General features: G+C 47.0%; 1 protein-coding gene across 1 annotated transcript; it reads left to right on the top strand.

The window, feature by feature from the left end:
• The first annotated feature begins 15,404 nt into the window (after positions 1 to 15,404).
• On the top strand, positions 15,405 to 16,517 carry PRLHR (prolactin releasing hormone receptor). The gene has a single exon (XM_060126623.1). The coding sequence runs from the start codon at positions 15,405 to 15,407 to the stop codon at positions 16,515 to 16,517; it is 1,113 nt and encodes a 370-aa protein (XP_059982606.1).
• The last annotated feature ends 9,344 nt before the right edge of the window (positions 16,518 to 25,861 follow it).

The raw sequence follows: 25,861 nt of genomic DNA, 5'->3' as shown, positions 1-25,861 counted from the left end.
TTGGTCTTTTTACACAGTTTGGCAATAGTCTTAAAATGTGTAGAATGTGCTCGATACCAGTTTTATGTTAATCCCAGCAACGCCATGTCTTGATGGCTTGAATCTGTGTGTGCCCACCATACTTACACATTTTCCTCTTTATTGAGTCACATCATGGCATCGTTGGAGCTCTCCAGGGCACGTTCTATGACTTAATTAGATTTTTATTTAACCACAGAAAAGAAAAGCATATTATGTTTCCAGGCAGTGTTTTCACCTGAACTTGAGCGTATTTCCCACTGTGGTCTAGAATCAGTGTGCTTTCATCCACGCTCTCAACCTGCTTACATTATTCTGATTTTTGTTGCTCAAGGTACACGTCAAAATTAGCCTTTAAATACTGGTTTACTCTTTGTCATAATTACATTGCTCTTCACCCCTGAGGCTTTATTTCTTGATTGTGTGCTAAAAAGCACCAAGGCTTCAGGAAATAAAAATACATCTAGTTAATATTTTTAAAAGAATCCCATGATAGTAGAAGGAGTTATGCGTGGATTGAATTAGACGGAGGTGGCTGACTGTTTGGGCAGGTGGCTGACACTGGCACTGAGATGCTCCAGCTGGGTGGATCTGGCCTTGAGCAGATGGGCTGGGCTCTTAAGGGAAGATGGGGAGAATTTTAGAAACCAAGCTTTGAGTTTCTGCCCCTCTCACACTCTTCATCTGTAAACTGTGGATAGTCGGAGCTAATATTTACTGAGTGCTTACTCTGTGCCAGGTGCTATTCTAAGCACTTTAGTCATTCAATCTTCTGAGATGGGTACAGAAATTACTGTGTCCATTTTAGAGACAGGAAAACTGAGGCCACCTAGAAATTAAGTAACAGCCTATAGTCACATATCTGGTCTGTAGTGGAGCCTCTATTTGACTTCAGCAGTCTGGCTCCATAATCTACACTTTTAACCCCAAACTGTACAGAATGAGAGCAGTTATCCTTTCAATTTATGAAGGAATTAAATGAGGGACTTTTTATAAAAAATTAATTAACTTTATTTATTTTTGGCTGCATTGGGTCTTCGTTGCTGCACGCAGGTTTTCTCTAGTTTCTTTTTAAATGTCTCAGGGAAAGCAAAGCCCACCTGCTCTCTGCTCTAGGTCGGACTCTTCCCCAGTAGTGTCTGTTTCAGCTCAAAGGCCATTTTCAGTGAAAAAAAAAAAAAGGAAGGTGAACAGACATTGTACAAATCAATTCTTTCTCCTGTAAGATAAATGCTCTGCCTTCGAGGAATCGAAGGAAAAAGGCAAAGGTTGAATTTATAAAGCCGACAAGATCCTGTCTCACTCTATCTCCAGGGAAAACTTTTTTTCTTGTCTCATCCCCACTGGCTGGAACCAACATCGTGTCTTAACGGTCTGCTCCTGCTTCAACTGATTTGGGAAGTTGTCAGTCTCCTTCATCTGGATGTAACTTAACCAGAACCTACCAAATGCCGTGGGGAGCAGAAGGATGAATCATCATCCCTGACTGGTCTCACAGGGGCAATCAGCCCAACAAATGAAACCCAGGGGAAGGAGAAAGCAGAGCGTTCAAGTGAGAGCGGGAGCCAGAACTGGAGGGGCAGCCAGAGCTGGAGGGGCAGCCAGAGCTGGAGGAGTTGAGGAGAGGAAGAGGCCGGGGTGGGCTTGAAATGGGGAGAAGTGGTCCATTTTTTCTTGGTTTTATAAGATAAACAGGATTTTAAAAGATAAACATGGTTGAGGATGCCCTTACTTATGGGGTGGGGTAGGGGGGGAGCAGGGCACAGCCCAGGCAAAGGCGATGCGTTGGGAGTGAACAAACTTGGCCTCTGAGCACAGCTCGTTTTCTCTATTTTTATTATTGTGTCTGCACAGCCAGCGTGGTTTTCAATTTTGAATGAATAGAAGAGACAGATCAGAAAGTTCTGGAAAACCGGATGAATTGGTTCCTCTTTCAGGTGGTCATTAGTGTCATGAGAACACCCTCCACCCAGAGGAAAAAGCACTGAGTGTGAGTTCCAGAGAGCTGGGGCATGGCCTCTCTGTGCTACTGAGTGGCTGGGTGACCTTGGCCTGTCCTTCAGCTTGGCCTCAGTCTCCTCACCTGTAAAAACCCCTTTTACCCTGAGTTCCATGCTTGTCATTTTTCCTGGGCTCCTTGGGAAGCACCTGGGTACCCTGGATGGATTTTGCGGTACCAGAGCTTGGTTGAGTGGAGCCGGTGACCCAGGGACATGGTGCCCTCAGCAGTGAGACATGAAATGCTGCGTGGGATCTGCAGCGGGGTGAGACATTTCCATTCAAAAGACCAGGACAAAGCCAGGGGAAACTCTAAACAGTTCAGGTCTCTTCAGGGCCTGATTATTGACCTGAGCTATATAGAGGGGTTTTCCTAAATGGTACTGGTGTATCTGCGCAGATGCAGAATGAGGGATGTGATTCTGAGAACCCAACTGAAGGCAAGATGGAGAAGCTACTAGCACAGTGCTTCTTAAACTGAAACGTGCACACCGATCACCTGGGATCTTGTTAAAATGCAATTCTGGGGCTTCCCTGGTGGTGCAGTGGTTGAGTCCGCCTGCTGATTCAGGGGACACGGGTTCGTGCCCCGGTCCGGGAAGATCCCACATGCCACGGAGCGGCTAGGCCTGTGAGCCATGGCCACTGAGCCTGCGCGTCCGGAGCCTGTGCTCCACAACGGGAGAGGCCACAACAGTGAGAGGCCCGCGTATCGCAAAAAAAAAAAAAAAAAAAAAGCAGGTCTGATTCGGGAGGTCTGGGGCGGGGCCTGAGATTCTAATTCTAACAAATCCCAAGTGATGCTGCTACTGCTGGTCCATGGACCATACTTTGAGCAGCAAAAGCCTCTAAAATATTTAAGCCTATGTCTGACAGATCAGTAAAGAGAACTGAAAAAATAAAACGAAGAAATGAAAGCAAGAAAGTCTCAAGTCCTAATATTTTCCCAGGATTGTCAACTGCTTGAGCATTTGATTTATGACAGGACAGTTTCTAGGAAAACACCTTATTGCCTTGTGTCCTGTGTGTTTTCTGGTTTTTGGTAATGAGGAGACTTGCATAAGAAATGTCTCAGGGACCTCTCCAACTATGTTTAATTTTGTGGGTTTGATTTAAGGGAAAAAGGCCCAGGATATCCCTTAAGTGTGTTTTTGAAACTTGTGATATGAGAGGGAAGTAGCTGGGAGAACAGTAGACAGACTATTACGACTGTTAAAAAATCTTGCATGCAAAAGCATCATCGTAACCAGCAGAGGCTTCACATGGCCGGAAAACACATGAAGAGTGAGAATGAATACGTAATTCTTTTTCTTTTTTTTTTTTTAATAATTTTATTTATTTATTTATTTTGGCTGCATTGGGTTCTTGTTGCTGCGCTCAGGCTTGGTCTAGTCGCGGCGAGTGGGGGCTAGTCTTCGGTGCAGCGCGTGGGCCTCTCACCGCGGTGGCCTCTCCTGTTGCGGAGCATGGGCTCCAGGCGCGTGGGCTTCAGTAGTTGCGGCTCGTGGGCTTCAGTAGTTGTGGCTCGTGGGCTCAGTAGTTGTGGCTCACGGGCTTAGCTGCTCCGTGGCATGTGGGATCCTCCAGGGCTCGAACCCATGTCCCCTGCATTGGCAGGCGGATTCTTAACCGCTGCGCCACCAGGGAAGGCCCTGAATATGTAATTCTTTTGATTGGATCTGGTGAATCATGAGAATCAAACAAAACGCAACTTAACTAAACTCTGAAGCCTGCAGCAATTACACAGGCTAACTTTCCTCATGCTGCTCATGTCTTGAGAGCTGAAATGTTGTGAGGGGTACACATGGACTAAATTATTTCCTTCAGAGAATCTTCCCTCAGGGAAGTTCGACTCCAGGGGCCTAAGGTTATTTCCTAGATTTGTAAGAAGGCCAGTGTGTGGAGAGGAAAACAAAAGTGAAGCTGTGGAAGGATGTCCAGGTGCATTGGCTAGAAGGTAGACCGTCTTTCATTAAGGAGGAACCAGCGACAAGTGGCGTCATCCAGATGTGTGGACAGATAATGTCATCCAGGTGTGTGCAGACAAGTGAGTGATGGCATCCAGACGTGTGGATAGTTGACGTGACTCTCTCAGGACCACAGACTTGGGCTCCTGGACTATCAGAGCTTGTGGAGACCTTTGGGATTGTCTAGTTCTCCTTCCCCAACCTGCTCTCCCGATGAGGACACAGAGATCCCGAGTTGGGTAGGGCTTGCTCTGGGTGACTCCGGTAGTTACTTTCCGTGTGGGATTTGCAGCCGGTGTCCTGAGTCATGGTCCAGGAGCATGAGGCTTGCCTTCCTCTTATACCTCTTCAAGCTGTCTGCTTCTCCTCATCCCAGCTCGCTCCTACAAAATCCTGGCTGGTGACGATCCCAGCCTGTCCTTTGGACTCCACCTGGTCCAGGGCTCCACTGGCTTAGATTTTGGCCTCAGACATTATTCGTCATGGGGTTATGAGCTTCAGTGATGTACCCCACGGGTGCCTCATTTCAACAACATATTAAAGTAGAGATCCCTCTGCTGAGCCCAGAGCCAAGTGGAAAGCAGTACCTTACTTAGGCCGACGCGTGCACTTTACACAGCTCCTGCCGGCTGAGCCAATGTTCCCCAACCACAACCCTGCCCCAGGAGAATTTGTCTTTCCCAGCGGCCATCGTGAGGCCCTGGTTGGCAATGGGCTGTAGGAAGGGGAACATGCAGGAAAAACCAGGTTGGGGTGTTTGGGGGTTTTCCCAACATCCATGGAAAATGCTGCATTTCCTTTCCACCCTCACCTGGCCATTGTAAGAACTCATGCTGTAGTTAATAAGCTGTTATAATTCATGAAGCAGAAGAGAGTCCCCTGCAGTGCTAATAAGTTTAAATTGGGTCACATCTTGTGACTTCTAAATTTTCCTTTGCTGAATGGCCCCTTGGAGAAATCTCCCTAAGAAGGCATTCGGGAACATGTTTATTTTATTTTATTTTAATTTCTCTGAATTTGAATCTTGAGTTTTTGCAAAATAACTAATGAATATAGAGCAATATGAGAATATGTTGGTCAGCTAGAAAACATCATCACTCACAATATGCTTTACTCTCAACCCAAATATAAGTATATGGAATCTTTTTTCCAGCATCATTGAGATATAGTTGACATACAGCCCTGTGTAAGTTTAAGGTGCACAACTAGTTGATTTGATATACTTATGTATCGCAAAATGATTACCACTATAGTGTTAGCTAACACCTCCATCACGTCACATAATTACCCTTTCTTTTTTGTGGTGAGAACAAATTTAAGATGTAGCCTCTTATCAACTGTCAAGTATATAATACAGTATTATTAACTATAATCACCATGCCGTACATCAGACACCCAGAATTTATTCATCTTATAGCTGGAAGTTTGTACTCTTTGACCGACATCTGGAACATCTTATTATCTTTATTATAGTGAGGTTTGTAATAACAAAAAGTGGCAAACAACCTAAATGTCCATCAGTACTTTTCTCCGGGTGCAGATATATGCATGTAAACGCACAGAGAAAGAACACGTGTAACCTCTGAGGGAGAGAGTGGGGTTTTAGGCTTCTCTGTTTTATGTCTGTTAAACAGGAGAATGTGTTCAGATGCTACTTACGTCATTAAAAGTAACTTGAGGGGCTTCCCTGGTGGCGCAGTGGTTGAGAGTCCGCCTGCCGATGCAGGGGACACGGGTTCGTGCCCCGGTCCAGGAAGATCCCACATGCCGTGGAGCGGCTGGGCCCGTGAGCCATGGCCGCTGAGCCTGCGCGTCCGGAGCCTGTGCTCCGCAACGGGAGAGGCCACAACAGTGAGAGGCCTGCATACCGCAGAAAAAAAAAAAAAAAAGTAACTTGAAAAAGATGTGATATAGAGAAACCACCGAGCTAGTACAATACAATTGTCTTCCAGTGTCTTTCATGTAAGGAGAGTGTGAGGGCTGAAATCCACGGTTGCGCTTCTGTGGCAGGAAAACAGGCTGCATTTGGCAGCTGCTTCGTGCCCCCTGGCTGGCATCCCAGTCAACTTTGGGGAAGTAGGGAGCCAGGATTACGCATGGCAGATTGTAGGACAGTGGTTCTCACACTTTAGTGTGCATTAGAAGAACCCGCAGTACTTGTGATAGCTTCTTTTTCCCAGGTCTCACCATCAGCAATTCTGATTTAATGGCTCTGTCTTTTGGTCCATTAATCTGCATTTTTTATTTGTTTTTTGGCCCTGCCTCCGGGCTTGCGGGATCTTAGTTCCCCGACCAGGGATCAAACCCCGGCCCACGGCAGTGAAAGTGCTGAGTCCTAACCACTGGGCAACCAGGGAATTCCCTCAGTCTGCATTTTTAATAAGGGCCAGAGTTGATTCTGATGAAGGTAGTCTTTGGGAGGAGAATAATACATTTCTGTTCTCCCCCCTTTGCTGAGACACTGCTCGCGATGTCCTCACAGATGAAAGCCAGGGCTGTTTCCCTGGTGACAGGGACCCACTTGCTAAGATAAAACACAGGGAAGACACACTCATCCTAGACATTCTAACTGCCAGACTGCCATCCCTAAAAGCTGTGTGTGTGTGTGTGTGTGTGCGTGCGCGCACACACACACACACGTGAACAATGCTTGAAAAACTTGAAAAACACTGCGAGGACCATAGCAGTTCTGTGCTTTGTCTAAAAAAACCAGGAAGGGGCCGTCACGTTAGATAGCAACACCAGAATGAACTTAGGTGTGTGTACATAATAATTCGGAGGTGGACGCAATGAGGTGCAGTTTGGCTCATCACTGTGCTTTGTCAGGAGACATATATTAATGGAAACCCAAATGAGGGGCTTCCATAAGGTCATGGTTTCCATGTAAATGTGACCACAAAGAGCCCTTCACCGCTAAATGGCACCATGCACGTGCAAGATGATTCTTACCATCCATAAAAGCCGTTTCTAGTCAATAATGAAACGGGATAGGAAGCAAAATGGGAAAGCAAATTGTCTTGTCCCTGCCTTAGGAAAAGAATGTAACAGAAATGGCTTTCAAGTGTTTTGTTTTGGTCTCCATGTTTATCTATCTATCTATCTATCATTTATCTACCTATCTATCTATGCACTTGTATATATTTTCTACTTCTAATAGACTAAGGTTAGGTATGCCATCCATGCTGCTAATATCTGGCTATTGGTAAGAGTCCAATCAAAAGTTGAAAAATAAAATGGGCTGAGATCCTGACTTGGGCAGGTTGGTCAAGCCTTATGTCTTTTAAGGGGGTTTTTGTACAGAGTGTCACTAAAGAAGGTGGCCTGACTGTGTCCTGGATCTTCAGGAATTGAGTGGAGTCCAGGGATGGTTGCAGTGAGACTGCCTGTGGCAAGAGACCCTAGATAAGTGAAGGCAGGTACTACAGCTGCCCTAGAGTGTCTCAGAGAGTTCAGGTCCAGCAACTCAGCCAGCCTGGACCTCCCCCCAGCCCTGGATAATCACATCAAAAGTAGGCAGCCCTGGCAGCATCAGTCCTGGACCTCTTGGGATATTGTTAAAGACATACATTTGGGCTTCCCTAGTGGCGCAGTGGTTGAGTCCGCCTGCCGAGGCAGGGGACGCGGGTTCGTGCCCCGGTCCGGGAAGATCCCACATGCTGCGGAGCGGCTGGGCCCGTGAGCCATGGCCGCTGAGCCTGTGCTCTGCAACGGGAGAGGCCACAACGGTGAGAGGCCTGCGTACCACAAAAAAAAAAAAAAAAAAGACATACATTTCAAAGACATACACGATCAAAGGGAGGAGGAAGGAGCTGTGCCATGCAGCACCCTCACCCAGGTGCTCCACACCAGGGCCTGCTAGGGATGCAGAGGTTATTGGGAGCACCTCCCCTGGGAAGAAATGATGCTGAGCGGTGGCTGGGGAAAGAAGGGGGATGGATTCCTGACACAAAGCTTCAGCCTGAAGAACATTTTGGTAATTAGAAAGACACAGTGAACGCTCACTTCTTGTTCATTTCCTGCCACCTGAACACTTACTCATAATGGGCCCTAAGTTGTTGTGTATGTTTGACATAAACATAAGAAAGGGGACAGGTTTAAGCAACCTGTGCAATGTTGATATGGTTGAATAACAAATGTTGTGAACACTTTGAAGACTCTTGTGTGTTAAAATAAATATGATCTATAAGGGTAAACACAGTTCTAATTCACTAAAGCAATTAATAAATTTCCCAGTGAGCGTTCATGTCCCCCTTTCACAGCAGGTGGTGGTAGTAGCATTTATCATGATCATACAGCATAGTGATTTTTGTAGACTTCTCTCTTACTAGACTGCAAAATTCTAGACAATGTTGTCCTTTTCTTGGGGTCTCTGATTCTTCTTGCAATGTCTCACCCTGGACTTTGTATGCTTGGTAAACAAGGATGAAATGAAGGAAAGCCTTTAGACTAAAAACTAGCTAATTCTTCTCATTGCAAAGACTGTCTTCCAGAGTAACGTTCAAGTGAAAGAGTTGGAATTGCACGCCAGAAACCTCTTGACAAGAGGTGGTGACATAAGGCAGGACAAAGGGTTCCCCCAAAGTAGCCCCCATTCCTGTGAGCCAGCTGTGTGCCAGCTTGTTCACACGTATGGGATCTTCTCAGCGTTCTTCAGAGATGGGCATTATTATGAACTTCTTATATTTTCCAAAACTGGGATTCTTCTGCGAATAGGACAACTCACGCTTAGTAGTGGCGGCGCCGTTACCCAAGCCCGAGAGCTGTATGCTCTTCCTTATTTGGACTTTGTGACCATTTCTGTCCTGCTGTTGGCAATCAACTTGTGCTTATCGTAGGGATTTCTTTTTGTCTTAAACGTCATCTTTCTCCATTTGCCCTGTTGCTATTTTAAGAAGCAGTAAGAGGACAATCTGAGAAAATGCAGTGTTTTTGAGACACAGCTCTGGGGTCTTGCAGTCTGAAGAGAGCCAACTATGAAGGCTGGTAGCACTCCCCAGCAGAGTACTTTGGGAATTTTAAAAGTGCTGTATTGGTGTAGGGCACTGCTTAGCAACCAGGGGTGATTTTGTCTCCTATCCCCACCACGGGGGATATTTGGTAATGCTAGAAACATTTTTGGTTGTTGCAACTAGGTGTGTGTACAACTGGCATCTGGAGGGAAGAGGCCTGGGATGCTGCTAAACATCTCATAATGTAAAGGACAACCTCCCACGACACAGGATTTATCCTGTCCAAAATGTCACTAGTGCCAAGGGTGAGAAACCCTGGTATAAGGTGTTGCCATATTTCTTATATCTTTGGAAGCTGTTTTTGGGGGGGAGTTTTTCTTATAAAGTGGGGCACAGTTATGACATATATTAGGGTAAACTAAATTAATATGCTCTAAAATGTACATAATACTCTTACATCCTTAATTGTCTCGTCTTAATCTGATATTTTCATTCAAAATGATGGAGAAGCAGGGTAGCAAATTAAGAGAGCGTATGGGTCTCCTCAGAGCTTTTGGTCTTTTTTTTTTTTTTTTTTTTTTTTTTGCGGTACACGGGCCTCTCACTGTTGTGACCTCCCGTTGCGGAGCACAGGCTCTGGACGCGCAGGCTCAGCGGCCATGGCTCACAGGCCCAGCCGCTCCGCGACATGTGGGATCTTCCCGGACCAGGGCACGAACCCGTATCCCCTGCATCGGTAGGCGGATTCTCAACCACTGCGCTACCAGGGAAGCCCCAGCTTTTGGTCTTTAAAATTGCTGTTGAAGACTGATAATAGGGTAGAGTGAACATTTGTTATAACTCATGGCTGGTTGTCATCTGCTCTTGTTTGGGGAAATTCCTCATCATCTTCCATCAAAGTGGAAGTCAGAACCCAAACTCCCAGCATATTTTGCAATTAGAACTCAGGTACGGGATCCAGGCTCTGCCCCTCAGATACACCTGAGTGAAACTTTCATTTAGAAATGAGGGACCTGGACCTCTCTCATGGTCCAGTGGCTTAGACTCTGTGCTCGCAATGCAGGGGAAGCAATCCCTGGTCGGGGACCTGGAGCCTGCATGCCTCAACTAAAAGATCCCGCATCCTGAACGAGGATCCCACGTGCTGCAACTAAGACCCAGAGCAGCCAAATAAATAAATAAATATTAAAAAAAAAAAAAAGAAGAAATGCGAGACCTGAGGACACCTAAGGAAATGGGGGCCCCATTTTGTTGGACACAGTGGCTGCAGAGGTGCCTGGCTTTGGGGAACAGTGATGGCTGCAAGATTGAGTTCCTGATGCAAAATGGCATTGGTGGAGGTGACAGCACTGACAGCAACTTTGCATGTGGGGTGGAGATTTCTTCATCAAGGATGGTTTTGGAAGCTGCGTCTTGAGGCTGATCCCCCAGTCCTCTCGGCAGTTACAGGGCTGAGCTGCCATTCTCTTGTACTTAAACCAACCAGAGTGGGTTCTGTTGTTTGCAAGGAAGAGCTCTAACTGATGCACAAGGTTTATCAGTGGTGAAGTCCTTTAAAACCTAGAGTCCTTTAAAAAGTCTCCTTTCATCTAGTAACGTTGTGCGTATTCAGTTTAGAAGCAAAGACTGAAGGTCCTCCTTTCTTTCCAGGCTCTAGGTGCAGGGCTTTAGAACTTCTGGGAGCAGGTTAAAGACCGGGCAGGGGGAGACCACATCAGGGAGCTCTTCTCTGAGGGAACTGGAAGGCTTCACATTCTGGGCCTAGAAGAGGTTAAAAGAGAACAGGAAGGATTGAGGGCACCTGCCCCACTCCAGCCAAGAGCAAGCAGATGAACATTTGGCTTGCTATGACGGAAGATTGGCTTAGAGAATACTTTTATGTTTTATTTTAACATATTGATCACCTTTTCAATGTGTGTTGGAGGTGGGAAGCTTTGTGTTTGAAAACAACTTTTGTGTTTATTTCTTTAAGTGTTTAGATACTGAAGAAACTTGTCCAGAGATGGGTGTAGGAATAGACCAGCCAGGATTGATGCAAATGTGCCCATCAATATGGAGTGCTTGTGTGCACCTCTTTATTCTTAATACCCTGACTGCTAACTCAAGGTATTATTTCCTTATTTCTAGCTGAGTGGGTAATTCATGTATAAACCATTATGAAAAAAAAAAGGAAAAAGAAATTAGAGAAACAGCTCTAATGAAATATGTAAGTCTGAAAAGAATTGGAAATCAAGACTCCCAGAGATTGCTAATTTACTAAAGCCACAGGGCTTTTCAGTTTTAACATTGGGTTTTTTAGAGTAGCAGCATCCTGAGATTATTTTCATAGTTCCTTCTGCTAGCTGACTCTGTTTCTAGAAAATTCTGCCGCAGACTGTGAGCTCTGTGAGGGCAGGGAGTGTGTCATACTCATCTTTCACTCAGTGCACCTTGTCCAGGACTTGTCACATATAGATGAATCACAAATAACTGTTGAGATAGCAGGTTTTATCATTCCCTTTTCTCGTGTGGCAGGGAAGTTTCCTACCACACCCCAACTCCTCATGTTACTCTGGGGGGTTACCCACTCTTTTCCTGGGGAGATAGCCTAACTTCTGGATCGTTGAAGGTAGAGAAAAGACAAGACTTTGTTAGTCTGGTTACAAAATTATGCAATTAGCAGGAATCTACACTGTAAAAGGAAAGTGTATTTGACTTGAAGATGTTCCACTCTGAGACCTTGCCAGCAAGGATCACCACTGGTATCTAGTGATTCCCTGGGACCTGTCCAGAGTCTGCGCGAAATAAGTATGGCCTGATAGATGACGAGTGAGAAAAATAACGGGCTGCCTTACCCCATTCTCTGAACTCCACGTGTGTGTGAGGTCATCTAACAGTAAGTTTTCTTTCTAGCAAGTTTCTGTGCCTTCTCACCCTTCCAGAGCTAAGAGCATGGTCAAGAGCTCTCACACAAGGTTGACTAGAGAAAGCCCAGAGGTGGCCTAGGTATCCAGACCCAAGAGTGGCGACCCACAATGGGGCCCAGATTAAAATGAGACAAATGCAAGATGTATGCCCTGCATGCTACTTCAGAGATGACTCTGGGTTAGAGAACACAAGGCCGTCTGGGGCTCCCTTCTGAGTTTTTTTTTTTTTTTTTTGTGGCAGCACAGCGTGGCATGCAGGATCTTAGTTCCCCAACCAGGGATTGAACCCGCCCCCCACTGCAGTGGAAGGGTGGAGTCTTAAGCACTGGACCACCAGGGAATTCCCTCCCTTTTGATTCTTGATGGGGTGAGAAGAAAAGTCCAACCAAAGAAAGATGATTTCGGGTCAGAATGATAGCATTGAAGCCTCCACTCTGTGTTTGGGCAAAGCTGAACTGAAGAGTTAAAAAACGAGTAGTGTGTGTGTGACAGAGCTGGAAGCAATAATTAGTATGTCTGGAGTATGAGATGAGAAAAAGCATTTTCCCAAAGTCGTCTAATGGAAGCATATGGGGTTTTCTTTGTGTTCATATGTGAGGCCGTGTCCGTTCTCACACTGCCTGTCACGGGCTCTCCTCTCCCGTAGATGGCCAGCCTGCCACACTGAGTTGGCTCAGTCTGAGAAGCCAGGGGGTGCCTGGCTCTTGCAACACACACAGGGCAGGCTTAGAAGACAAAACTCATGTCTGGGAGAGGATCTGTTCTGTTATTGTCTGGACTTAAGTTTCAAAAACTGCTCTCTCCTCCCTAGTAATTAAAAAGATGACTTCTAGTGGTTTCTCATAAGTTTGGGCTAATTGCCGTGTATCAGCATGCACTTGGCTGTCATAAAATCTTCAGAGCCCTTAAGCAGTTTCCTCAGACTCCTAACTGCAGTCTTCACCTCTGTTGTCTCTGTCTTCTGTTCTCTGCGTCCTGTTGCCTATTGTCATCATAAAGCACAATACCACCTCCTGAAGTTCATACAGCCCAAGGTCTTGTCTCCTACATGGGATATAAGCAAGGGACATTTGGGTGAGGCATAAAGATCTGTTTATTTATTTATTTTTAAATTTTTATTTATTTTTATTTTTGGCTGCGTTGGGTCTTTGTTGCTGCACTCAGGCTTTCTCTAGTTACGGAGAGCGGGGGCTGCTCTTCGTTGCGGTCTGCGGGCTTCTCACTGCAGTGGCTTCTCTTGTTGCAGAGCACGGGCTCTAGGCACGCGGGCTTCAGTAGTTGCAGCTCGCTGTCTCGGTAGTTGTGGCTCACGGGCTCTAGAGGGCAGGTTCAGTTACTGTGGCGCATGGGCTTAGTTTCTCCGCAGCATGTGGGATCTTCCCGGCCCAGGGCAAGAACCATCTCCCCTGCATTGGCAGGCGGATTCTTAACCACTGTGCCACTGTTAAAGATATTTTGAAGCAAAAGAGTGCCTCTGCTCTTGGGTATATATAACCCTGTTGGTGAACATGATGAGAAAAATCACTGGGTAAGGGATTAGGCAGGCACAGATTGTATTTTATTTTGCGTTTTTTTAAAAATATAATACTTGCTTTAGCTAAAGTGATTATAACCCCGAACACGTGGGTTTAGAATAAATACAGTTGCATAAAATTGGATTGCTTTTGTTCCAATGTTGACTTTTCTCCCTGTATGAGTGAATCACTTAAATTTGGAGAGTAGAATCATTTTACTTCTTTCCAGCCCAACTGGAATATCTGCAGACAGAAGACAAAGTACAAGGGCTTATGAGAGACGGACGGTGAAGCTCCATCCTCTGGGAAAAGGAACGAAAATGTGAAGGGAGGAGATAGCTTCAAAGGAGGGAGGCTACAAAGTCTCCTTCCTGCCTTCCCCAGCTTGGTCCAGGTTAAATTTACATTTCAGTGATGACTTAATACTACTCTAAAGATTGTATGTAACTTTTAAGTTTCTCAAATGTTTGTTATCCTGGTAGAAATCCTGCATATATATGTGTGTATGTGCATGCGTGTGTGTGCGTGTGTGTGTATGTGTGTTGTGTGGTGAGGCAGCCTAAGGGTGTTTATTTAAGGAAGCAGAGGGTAGGGTCTCAGAACTGACAATCCTTACTGGTATTGTCAGGCAGATACGGATTAGAGCTTGGTAGCCGAGAAAGAGGGAGAGAAGAAGGGGGTAGCAGAGGAGTGGCGAGCAGGTATTGCAGTGAGCCTGTCTAAGGTAAATGGCACGGAGGCTGCATTTTCTGACCCAGGGAGATAAAAGACAGCGCCGTCCTTGGCACTATGTGCGGTGACCCGTAGCAGGATCACAAGTCACCACCCTCCGACCCCCAGAGACCCCGGCCCATCTTCCTCCACTCCGCCCTACAGCTCTTGAAGTCTGCAGCTCCGGCCCAGGATGCAGGCGGCGAGGCAGCTCTTTGAACCAGGCCAGGGACCAGGTTCCTTCTCCAAATGCACAGGACACAGAGAGGGGCTGCACTCCCCAATCGTCCGCTGGCAGGCACTCACGCGCGGCGCAGCCCGGGCCGTGGGAGCTGTCCGTGGTGCTGAACACTTCCTTGGGCTTGGTCGGACCCGCGACTCTCAAATCGCGTCGCCAGCCTAGGCGAAGGGAAGGCTCAGTGGGTTCCGCAGAGCGCGAGCGCCCGAAGGCCTGCGGCGAAGATTTAGATCCCTGACAGAACCCCCTATGCGACTCTGTTAGCGCAAGCCAGGACTCCATGCAGGATCCAGCGCTTGAGGGCGAGTCCCTCATCTTTCTCCTACATCCCGTCTCAACTCCCACCCACTTCCTCCCCTGCGCCTTCCTTGTTCAAACAGCACCAGGTCCTGCCGAGAGCGCGGGGCTTCACGCGCCTCCTCTCCCTTGTCCACTGCGCTCTCCTCCAGAGCGGGACTCTCCCAGGGCGCAGCAAGTTCCCGCAGCAGAGGTTCTCCCTCGCCCCTCCGGCCCAGGTTTCCGGCCGCTCCTTCCTCTTCTGCTTCTATTCTCCCCACACTATCCACCTCTCCAGTTCTCTAAGCACCGAGTTGGGAGGTGCGTGCTCCGCCCCTTTTTTCCGTACAAGGACACGATGGAGTGGGGGGCGGGGCGGAGGGGAGGCGCCGCGAGCCCACTGGGAACGCTTGAATCTCTTCAGTTCCGCGGAGAAGCGGAGAAGGCTGCACGGCCGTCTTGGGTGGAGGACCTCTAGGGACCATCAGAATTCTCCCCCTCGTTCCCCGGAGCGCTTTTCCATCCGCCAAGCCCCAGTCACCAGGTAGGACTGTGCTCCTGGATCTGGCCTGTGGGGACTGTAAGGGCTCTAAATAGAGTAGAAGGCATTGAAATAACCTGTGCACATCTAACTCACAGACTTAATTTTACAGAGGTAGGGGTGACGGCACTTTAAATTTTGTTGTTATTTATTGTGGCCAGTCATTCCAGAGGAATATTTGGGTCACTGAAGTGTGTGTGTGTGTGTTGAGGGGCGCAGTTGGTGTATGAGGGGGCGGAGAGAGAATGGGAAGTGACGGACTTTGATTCTCTTTGGACAGGTGGCCATGGCCTCATTGGCGACTCAGGGTCCCGGGGCCCCTGACTTCTTTTCTGGGCTGCTGCGGGCGGCTTCAACTCCGGCCAACCAGAGCTCAGGAGCCTTGGTGGGCAATGGGTCGGCGGCTGGTCCGGGCGCGCAGGCCATCGCGCCATTCCAGAGCCTGCAGCTGGTGCATCAGCTGAAGGGGCTGATTGTGCTGCTCTACAGCATCGTGGTGGTCGTGGGGCTGGTGGGCAACTGCCTGCTGGTGCTGGTGATCGCACGGGTGCCTCGGCTGCACAACGTGACCAACTTCCTCATCGGCAACCTGGCCTTGTCGGACGTGCTCATGTGCACCGCCTGCGTGCCGCTCACGCTGGCCTACGCTTTCGAGCCACGCGGCTGGGTGTTCGGCGGCGGCCTGTGCCACCTGGTCTTCTTCCTGCAGCCCGTCACCGTCTATGTGTCTGTGTTCACGCTCGCCACCATCGCGGTGGACCGCTACGTCGTGCTGGTGCACCCTCTGCGCCGGCGCATCTCGCTGCGCCTCAGCGCCTACGCGGTGCTGGCCATCTGGGCGCTGTCCGCGGTGCTGGCGCTGCCGGCCGCCGTGCACACCTACCACGTCGAGCTCAAGCCACACCGCGTGCGCCTCTGCGAGGAGTTCTGGGGGTCCCAGGAGCGCCAGCGCCAGCTCTACGCTTGGGGGCTGCTGCTCGTCACCTACCTGCTCCCCCTGCTGGTCATCCTCTTGTCTTACGTCCGGGTGTCGGTGAAGCTCCGCAACCGCGTGGTGCCGGGCTGCGTGACCCCGAGCCAAGCGGACTGGGATCGCGCGCGACGCCGCCGCACCTTCTGCCTGCTGGTGGTGGTGGTGGTGGTGTTCGCCGTCTGCTGGCTGCCCCTGCACGTCTTCAATCTGCTGCGGGATCTCGACCCGCGCGCCATAGACCCCTATGCCTTCGGGTTAGTGCAGCTGCTCTGCCACTGGCTCGCCATGAGCTCGGTCTGCTACAACCCCTTCATCTACGCCTGGCTGCACGACAGCTTCCGTGAGGAGCTACGCAAGCTGTTGTTCACCTGGCCCCGCAAGATCGCGCCGCACGGCCAGAGCATGACAGTCAGCGTGCTCATCTGATGCCACTGCGCCAGGCCTTGGGGAACTCCATGTCCGCTTGTCTCCGAGGATGCCCACCCGAGGCCGGACTGGAGAGTTTATTCCAGAGCTAAGCTAATACTAAGCCAATAAGGGGCAGAGCTTCCAGCCCAGCCTTCTTGTCCAGCTGTCTTTCCTTGTCCTGTGTCTTTGTAAAATGCTAAGTGGGCTTTGTTGAGAGTCTTGTGCTTTGCTTGCAGGAGGCCGGGGAGAGGAAAAGAGGATTTATTATTTCCTCCGTTTGCCCTTGAAGGCCAAACAAAGCTCCTTCTCCTGGTTCAGAACAGTATTTCAGGACCGTAGCTGCCTTCCTTGTTCCTCTTCTGCTTGCTCAATGGGGAGATGAAGGAGCAATGAGCAGGGGGTTTAAAATGGCTTTGTTGGGGTTGGTAGAGCTTCTCAGGTTGCCTTTTAAAAGGGGCTCAGCCGAGATACAATTGCTTAGTCAATTTGAACCCATTAATTTCTGGGATTCCAGGGAAATATGTACTACAACTCTACATCTAGGATTTCAGCATTTCCTGAATAAGACCTTTATATGCCAAAGGGGTTTTAATTTTAAATCCACTTGAATTTATAGTACAAAAACACTTACAAACCACCTTTCAAGAGGTTTTGCTACTGTTTTCCCTCCTCCTTATCCCCCAATTTCTATTTGAAAATGATGAGCTGAATTAGTTGATGAAGATATAGATAAATAGGGATAAAGAGGAAAAGGTTCAAATCGTTTAAGGGGATATGTAACTGCATAGGACAGACACCCTATCCGCGTGTATGTTTGTATATACACACCCAGTGTTTGCCACAGGCAGGCACTCAAATATTTGGTTTGCTGGATACGCAGTGTACGCTGTGTGCCGTAGCGTAATGCTCTTTCCTGATCTCACAGCGGATCAACAGCCGTCAACTGACTGCTCAGCGCCTGCTCTGTGGTGACACACTTGGAACACGATCGACTCAGAATATAAGGAAGGGGAGAAGCTTACTTAAATCCAGAACAGAAGAGTGAAGTGCCACCTACAGGGTGCACAGATCAAACACTTAATTCCTTTCCGGGTGAAGGGAAGAGGTGATGACTGTAGGACCATGATACCAGGCTGCTAATCCTTACCTTAACATCCCAGGAGCTCTTTAAATGAGGACAAGGGTTTCCACATTGATGCTGGAATAATGACAGTGGCAGTGAAGGCAGGAGTCTTGGGAAATGATACATGATATGCAGCTGTCAGATTAGCCCTTGTGGCATATAGGCCATGGAGTGGTGTCTGCAGCCATTCAGCTACCAACTGGAAGATTCCAGTACTACTCCAGCACTAAACAGCAGAACCAGTGTTTTCCCACCTCTCCCCTTCTGTTACTCTCAATGAGCTCATTCACTCATTAAAGTGTGCCCCGAAAGGAAGGGAAAGAGGGGGTGATTTGGGGATGACAAGGATTATACCCTTTTACTCTGATGTCAGTAAGCACAATGGAAGAGTGGCTCCATTCATCGTTGGGCTCGTTAGCAGTATGAGTCTTTAGTACTTATATGACTAGACTTTTCACAGCATGGGGAAGGGCAGGAAAAGGCTGGAGAAAGGAAAAGGCAGGTGAACTTGGGAGATGCCATTACCTCTGGCAATGGCGCTAAAACTAACTTTCAGCTTCGTCTGTGGATTTAGAGAACAAAGAGCCTGTGCTCTAATAATGTGACCCACGCACAGCATGATGTCACTCCCCCACCCCAAATGAGCTCATCTCCCAGCATCCCAGGGACTGGTTCCTGTGCTTCCAGCAGCTCTACTGTTTGGGAGACTCAAGGCTAGACATTTCCTGTTTCCTCAGATCATTCTTTGGGTGGGTATGTGTGGAGACGAGAGGGATTGGGGGAAGGGGTGGAAGTAGTTGGGGGAGGAATCTGATTAATTGTGGTCTCTTCACTGGAGGGTTTAAGTCACTGGTTCTCAGCCCTGGCTGCTCCTAGAATTACCTGGGGAGCTTTCAAAAAACATCAGTGCCTAGGTCCTATCCCCAGAGAGTCCAGTTGATTTGAGATGGGGACTGGGTATCAGCATTTTTCAAAGCACTTCAGGTGATTTTAACATGCATCCAAGGTTAAATGCCTTAAGAATTATTCTCTTTCTAATGAACCTCAGAAACATCTGAATGAAGCTTTGGGAATACTCTATTAGCCTTTAGACAATACCTGGTGGAGCACATAGAGGTAAATCCTATCACAGAATATATAGGTATCCATTCAACAGTTTCCTTACACATCTCTGTGTAAGGCTCTGTATGAGTCCAATCAGTTTTTTTTTTTAAAGTATTGTCATTCAATTTTAGGTCAATGACGTTATAAAGTTATACACCATGAATTATTCCAAATCCTGGTTGCTGGCATGTTAAAAAAATTGAAATGTTCCCTGATAGTTTGATTTAAGTCAACTGTGAGAGGAAAGCGTTCCCATTAATTACTAGAAAAGCTCCCACCAGTTTCTATCATGCCTACAGCTTAAGTTAAAAAAAATTTTTTTTAACATTTATGTGGACTTTATGGAGAGCCTAAAGAGGCTGGAGAATTGTGTTTATAAACATCTTTACAAATTATGCAGATTGGCAACTGAACAGCAACTAATTAATTCTTACCCTATCTGAAATCTATTGGAGACGTGTCTGACTACAAAACAAACTGATCAAACAAATCTCTCAGAAGAGTCCTAGAGGAATCCACAGAGGGTTGAGGTAGAACTTTTAATTTAATATGGTAGTTCATTTTAGTTAATACCAAGTATCCAGCCCTTTTCCTGCAAGGAGTCGTAAGGCTGGGAATGGAGCCAGCCTGGTACTTGGCACTAGCCCTTTCTGAGGCTGATGGAAGGTTCTGTACTCCTCTTTGCAAGTGTCATCTCCAAGTCTTACTTTTGGCAGTCAACCAATAGATTTATTTCACTAAATCGGCTGGGGGCTGTTTCAATAACTGTGGCCAATATGTGTTGGCCACAGTTACCTGGAAATAGCAACTGTGAGAGATGCTAAGGTAACTATTCCAATTGATGTAACGTTTCTGAATTTTTGTGCTTGTGGATTTTCAGTCTGCTCTTCTACTGGGGGTGCTAAGTTCTAGGTTTATTTTCTCAGGTAGGCTAGTTCACCACCTCTGTCCTGTGGCTTGCATTCCTGAACACCTAGTAGTCTGACAAATATAAGTAAGGCACGGAGCTGGCGTCAAGGGGACCCAGGCAAGAGTGTGGCTAGATCTGGGAGTGAACCAGGGTCCATCCCCCGCAGATGAGAGGTTAGGAGCACCTTTATTCCCCAAGGCAAGTCCCTGATTGATTTCCCTTCAGGCACTGGTGTCTGTTATGTGCATAGGATGTATCTGGGGCTGACTTCACTGTGTGAAGCTCTTCAGGATGGGGCTTGTACTGTGTTTCACACATTGTGGGTTCTCAATAAACATTAAATCAGTAGAACAGTCTCCAGCCGTGGGATTAATAAACTAAGCCAGCTACACACACAGTGTAACCACACAACCTCAGGATGGCCAGGATCAAAGCAAGGATAAATCATGCCAAGGAAAACATGCTACTCAATCTAAATTTGTCAGTTCAAGCTAATTCCAAGAATGAACTGTTCATTTAGGGCCTGTGACCCCCTGGCCCCAATCTAAGTAGTGACAACATTTCTGTACATGGCACCAAGCTCCGTGTTCTCCAAGACTGCAGGTGTCTAAATCCGATGGTCCATCAGAGGGAGAGTAGAGAATTTCATGCTTAATTTCTATATCATCATAAATCTGAATCATTATTTAAATGTTAGCATTTAATCACCCACTTCCACCTATGACTTGAGAAATTTTAAAACGTTCAACACGTGGGTCTGTAAACAAAATTTAATCATCTACATTCCAAAACCTTCATGATAGCATCATAAACAGAATTTTCTGGTACATCTAAACTAAGACTTAAAAATGGATTTGTGCATACCTTTCCAGGGATTTTTTTTGCAAAGTGAGAGAAGACAGTATACAGACGTTGAAAATGTAAAATATTTATTTGGATGGATGAAAGTTGCAATCTTGATTTGTTAGAAGACTGTACATTCCCAGTCAGTCTTTGGAAGTAGAAAGCCTTATTTTGAAAATTGAATGTGTACACTTCTAACAGGTTTTGAATTGTCCTTCTCTGTTTTCCAAGTCAATTCCTCTTCATTTCCCACTATGTTTCTATTCTGCCTTTTTTTAGTTCTATTTTTCCTTATCATCTATAAATACCTCTGATCTGAAGCTCCCTCCACCCCAGTGAAGGGGAGGTGGTGGGATTCAAACATCTATTTTCCGGTGAATCATGTTGGGGAGACACCCTGGCTAATCCCCTTGTGGAGGGCAGGCTGCAACAAATGTGGCAACGGCAGCTGCTTGTTGAATTTCCTGCCCACTGTGGGGTCTTGGAGCTCATACGATTAATGTTTCACAGACAAGCGCCAAGCAGAGGTGGATAACGGGAGTTTGCACAGAATCTCCGCAGGGCCCCTGACATGATAAATCTCATGCAGAGCTTTCAAGAGGCCCTAACAGTGAAAGGTCAGATGTGTTTCATTTTCATGTTTGGGGCTATAGCGAGGAAACCTGAGCCAGAAAAAGCAAAGGACGGTCTCCTCTTTATATATATATATATTTTTTTTTTTAAATTTTTATTTATTTTTCATTTTTGGCTGTCTTGGGTCTTCTTTGCTGTGCGCGGGCTTTCTCTAGTTGCGGCGAGCAGGGGCTACTCTTCGTTGTGGTGCGTGGGCTTCTCATTGCAGTGGCTTCTCTTGTTGCAGAGCACGGACTCTAGGCGCATGGGCTTCAGTAGTTGTGGCACGTGGGCTCAGTAGTTGTGGCTCGTGGGCTCTGGAGCGCAGGCTCAGTAGTTGTGGCACACGGGTTGGGTGGCTCCACGGCATGTGGGATCTTCCTGGACCAGGGCTCGAACCCATGTCCTCTGCATTGGCAGGAAGATGCTTAATCAGTGCGCCACCAGGGAAGCCCGAGAATGATTTTATCTGACCTGCACCACAGCACCTGGAGGTGAGTAGGGCAGGTGTTATCCTCATTTGTGAAGGCGGCAAGGGAAGTGACTTACTTACCTGGTCCCAAGGCGAGCAGTGGGGACCTGGGATTCAGATCCAGATCCCCTGGTTCCAAGTTAAGCCCTCACCTGCCACGCCACGCTGCCCTTATGGTTTAGAAGGCCTGGTGAAGGATCACCCCTCCCTTTGCCTCTGCCTTCAGCCAGCCACAGCACTTCTCGGAATCACTGCACAGCTCTTAGAAAACACAGGGGCCCGGTCCCTTCTTGAGACCAACTGTATTAGAGCCTCTTGGTGTGGAACCGTATATTTAAAAAATGGTGTTTGGGAATCAATCAAAGAAAAGTGTTGCTCTAGTAGACGTGTTAAAAAGAAAAAATCTTGCTAGGAAACACATCCCTCTGTTGTTGAACTGAAATTCGTAGTCAATCGGCCGATATCGGGGAGAATGCTTCTCAGGCGCCTTGAACGTGTAAGGTACTGTCTCCTTTGATTATTTTCTCCGTCCAACTTCCAGCAAGAAATGAGGACTCCATCAGGGTGAAGGCAGCCCCGCAGGGGCCTCAGTGCACCCGTGTTCTCTCCAAGTCCCACGGAGCTCCAGGTGGGCCTGGGGAGGTGCCCACGGCAGGCGCTCAGGTCCTGCCGCCCTGGGTATGCCAAGCAGCAGGCGTGGTGGCAGTCGTGTCCTTCCGTGAGATTCCCACTCTGTGCCAAGGTCACCACAGCCCTGCAAGGCTGGCATTGCTTGTCCCAGTTTTACAGGTGAAGAAACTAAAGCTCAGAGAAGTCATTTACCCAAAGTCGGTGAGTGGCACTGGGATTGAATCCAGGTCTGTCTGGTTCCAAAGCCCCTTCCTGTCACATTGTCCCACACCACACAAGTGACATGATAATGACAAGTAACAGTATGATGATAATAACTATTGCTACATTTTATGGAAAGTTTGCTTCGTGCCAGGTAGCCTAGAATTTTATAGCTAGATAGTAACACCGTGAGACGGGAACCATGAAAATCCCCACCTCCTGATGGAAGGAGCTACAGAGTATTCATGGCCATTTGCAATCTACCTACACTGCATTTTATAGGGCAGGAAAGTAAGTCACAGAGAGGCTAGGTAGCTTGTCCAAGATCACACGGCTTGTCAGTCAGTCACAAAGCTGAGTCTCAAACTCAGGCGGACTGCTCCAAAGCGCAGGTTCCATCCTCACTGAACTGTGCTCGCTCTCAAGAAGCAGGTGTTTCCCGACAGGGTGATAGGTTGTCCTAAACATGCTCTCTCTCTGCCCCCGTTAGCGCTGTGTTTGCCATATTCTCTTTTTTTCAATTTTTATTGGAGTCTAGTAGTTGGTTTACAATGTTGTGTTAGTTTCAGGTGTACAGCAAAGTGAATCAGTTATACATATACATATAGCCACTCTTTTTAGATTCTTTTCCCATATAGACCATTAGAGTATTGAGTAGAGTTTCCTGTGCTATACAGTAGGTCTTTTTTAGTTATCTATTTTATGTATAATAGTGTGTATATGTCAATCCCAATCTCCCAGTTTATCCCTCCCCCACTTGCCCCCAGTAACCATAAGTTTGTTTTCTACATCTGTGACTCTGTTTCTGCTTTATAAATGAGTTCATTTGCACCATTTTTTTTAAGATTCCACATATAAGCGATATCATATGATATTTGTCTTTCTCTGTCTGACTTACTTCACTCAGTATGACAATCTCTATGTCCATCCATGTTGCTCCAAGTTCGCAGTATTCTTTGACACTCAGATAACTGTTCTCTTGTTGTGCAGAGGCTGGCTTTGAGACAAAGCCCAAACCCACAGTGGGTCTTCCAAGCAAACTCATGCCCTCTTTGGATGCTGACCAAGTGAGGTCTGAAATTTTATCATGGGATGGAATTCCCTTCCTTCCTTCCTCCCTCCCTGCCTCCCTCCCTCCCTTCCTCCCTCCCTCCCTTCCTCCCTCCCTCCCTCCCTCCCTCCCTTCCTTCCTCCCTCCCTCCCTCCCTTCCTCCCTGCCTCCCTCCCTCCCTCCCTTCCTCCCTCCCTCCCTTCCTCCCTCCCTTCCTTCCTCCCTGCCTCCCTCCCTCCCTTCCTTCCTCCCTCCCTCCCTCCCTCCCTCCCTCCCTCCCTTCTCCTCTCCCTCCCTCCCTTTCATCCTTCCCACCTGCCTGCAAACATCTATTGCCCATATTTTTGTTCTTTTGATGCTGGTGATTTTCCACTTGGATGCAAGGAGGGAGGACGCTTTGGCTTCTTGAATGAATGCCCTACTAAATAGAAAAGTGCAAGAGCAATTTGTCAGGCCATTACTACTCAGGTGCTCATTATGCTAATCAAGAGGTAATGACACTCTGGGACTGTAGCTGAAGGCTGAATAAAAAACAGCCTTCCTGGATTAAGAGAGGAAAGATCGTGGCAGGGAAGTATTTGTTCATTTCTCATGCTTATTGTCAAGGCAGTTCAGACCTGTGTTTTAATGAATCCATTCATTAAGGGTGATTTTGTTTTGAGTGCATTTAATACTCACAAAGCATACTCATCACCCTTTCCCCCAGTCAGCACACCTGCTCAGAGAACAGTAGCTTGCTATGCTCTCTTTCAACAGCAAACCAGACTCAGTGAACAGGCCAAGTGCCTGATACCCACAGCAGATGAAAGAGACCCTAAAGGGGGCAGGCATAGCCTTCCACATCATGGGAACAAGGCTTGTCTCCGGATTTGATTGCAACCTCTCACTCTGGGACAGTCCAAGAACTGCCCACATTACGGAACTCTGGCTGCAGCTGTGCCAGCTATGACTTGGAAAAGATTGAGGGTTGCCCACTGGCTGGTAGTGCTGCAAAAGAAAATACCCTATTCCAGTGGGCGAGGGACTCTGAAACACATGTAGAGTCCAAGACCGTGAGAAGGACCCCGAGGGAGCATCTGGGCTCATCCCTGCATTTAACAGTTAAGGTAACTGAAGTCCAGAGAGGGTGTGGGGCTTTCCCCAGGCCACACAGCCTGTGTTGGTGGCACAGCAGGGATATACTTCAGTGATTTTTTTTCAATTCTGTTAAAAAAGATTTTTTTCTGATTTTATAAATAATACAAAAATCTTATTGTTAAAACAAATAATACAAAAAAGTATAAAGAAGAAATGGAAAAATATTAGTGATTTCTTAAGCTCTATAAGCATGTCACTGAGTTTATGCAGAATCAGGCTTATTTCAGACACATTAAGAATAAAGTAGCCAATGGGAATAGAGCAAATGGCAGGCAATTGAATAGCTAATATCCACTGATTAAAAAAAAACGATTTATTTATTTGGTTGCACTGGGTCTTAGTTGCAGCATGCATGTGGGATCTTGTTCCCTGACCAGGGATTGAACCTGTGTCCCCTGCATTGGGAGCACGGAGTGTAATCCACTGCACCACCAGGGAAGTCCTAATATCCACTGATTGATGGGTTTTTTTTCTAAAGAATTTATTGAAAACACACACTCACTCACCCAGCCTTTACAATAACAGCAGATCAGTTGGGATCAGTTCCAGGTAAAGTTTATTTAAGGCAAAGATGTTGTTTTATACCCCGTGGCACTATTTGGGGCCATCTTGGAGCCCTGCACTGACTGTAGGATTCTGGTAGGTGTAGAGAAAGGTAAGGGCATAGAAGGACTCACATATGTTGAGTTCCCACTATGCAAGTGTTCTGTGAAGTGTTTACTATTAATTATTATCTTTACAATAACCTTTGAAAGGTGGGTATTTGTGCATGTGTTTAACATAGACTAAATATTTGTGTCCCTCTCCCCAATTCATATGTGGAAATCTAATCCCCATTGTGATGGTATTTGGAGATGGGACCTTTAGGGGATAATTAGGTAATGATGGTGGAGCCCTCATGAATGGGATTAGTGCCCTTGTAAGAGAGGTCCCAGAGAGATCTCTTTCCCCTTCTGCCATGTGAGAAGATGATCATCTATGAATCATGATGCTGGCTCACCAAATATTCCAGCCCCTTGATCTTGGACTTCCCAGCCTCCAGAACTGTGAGAAATAAGTTTATAAGCCACCTATCATATTTTGTTATAGAAAAATGAATGGACTAAGACAGTGTTTAATATGAAGAAACTTAGGTACCAAAAGGGAGTTTAACTTACCCAAGAAGTACAACAAGAAGTTCATAGAAGGAATAGTCTGGTTGGGGGCCAGTAGTCTGAATGCTGCTTTCAATCTCTGTGTCCCTCAGCTCAAGCTTAAAATTATACGGAGAGGACATCTG

This window comes from Lagenorhynchus albirostris, chromosome 16 (genome assembly GCF_949774975.1).
Source record: "Lagenorhynchus albirostris chromosome 16, mLagAlb1.1, whole genome shotgun sequence".
Taxonomy (NCBI): domain Eukaryota; kingdom Metazoa; phylum Chordata; class Mammalia; order Artiodactyla; family Delphinidae; genus Lagenorhynchus; species Lagenorhynchus albirostris.
Note: the sequence above shows the minus strand (reverse complement) of the source record. Positions and strands in the feature narration are given on the sequence as shown.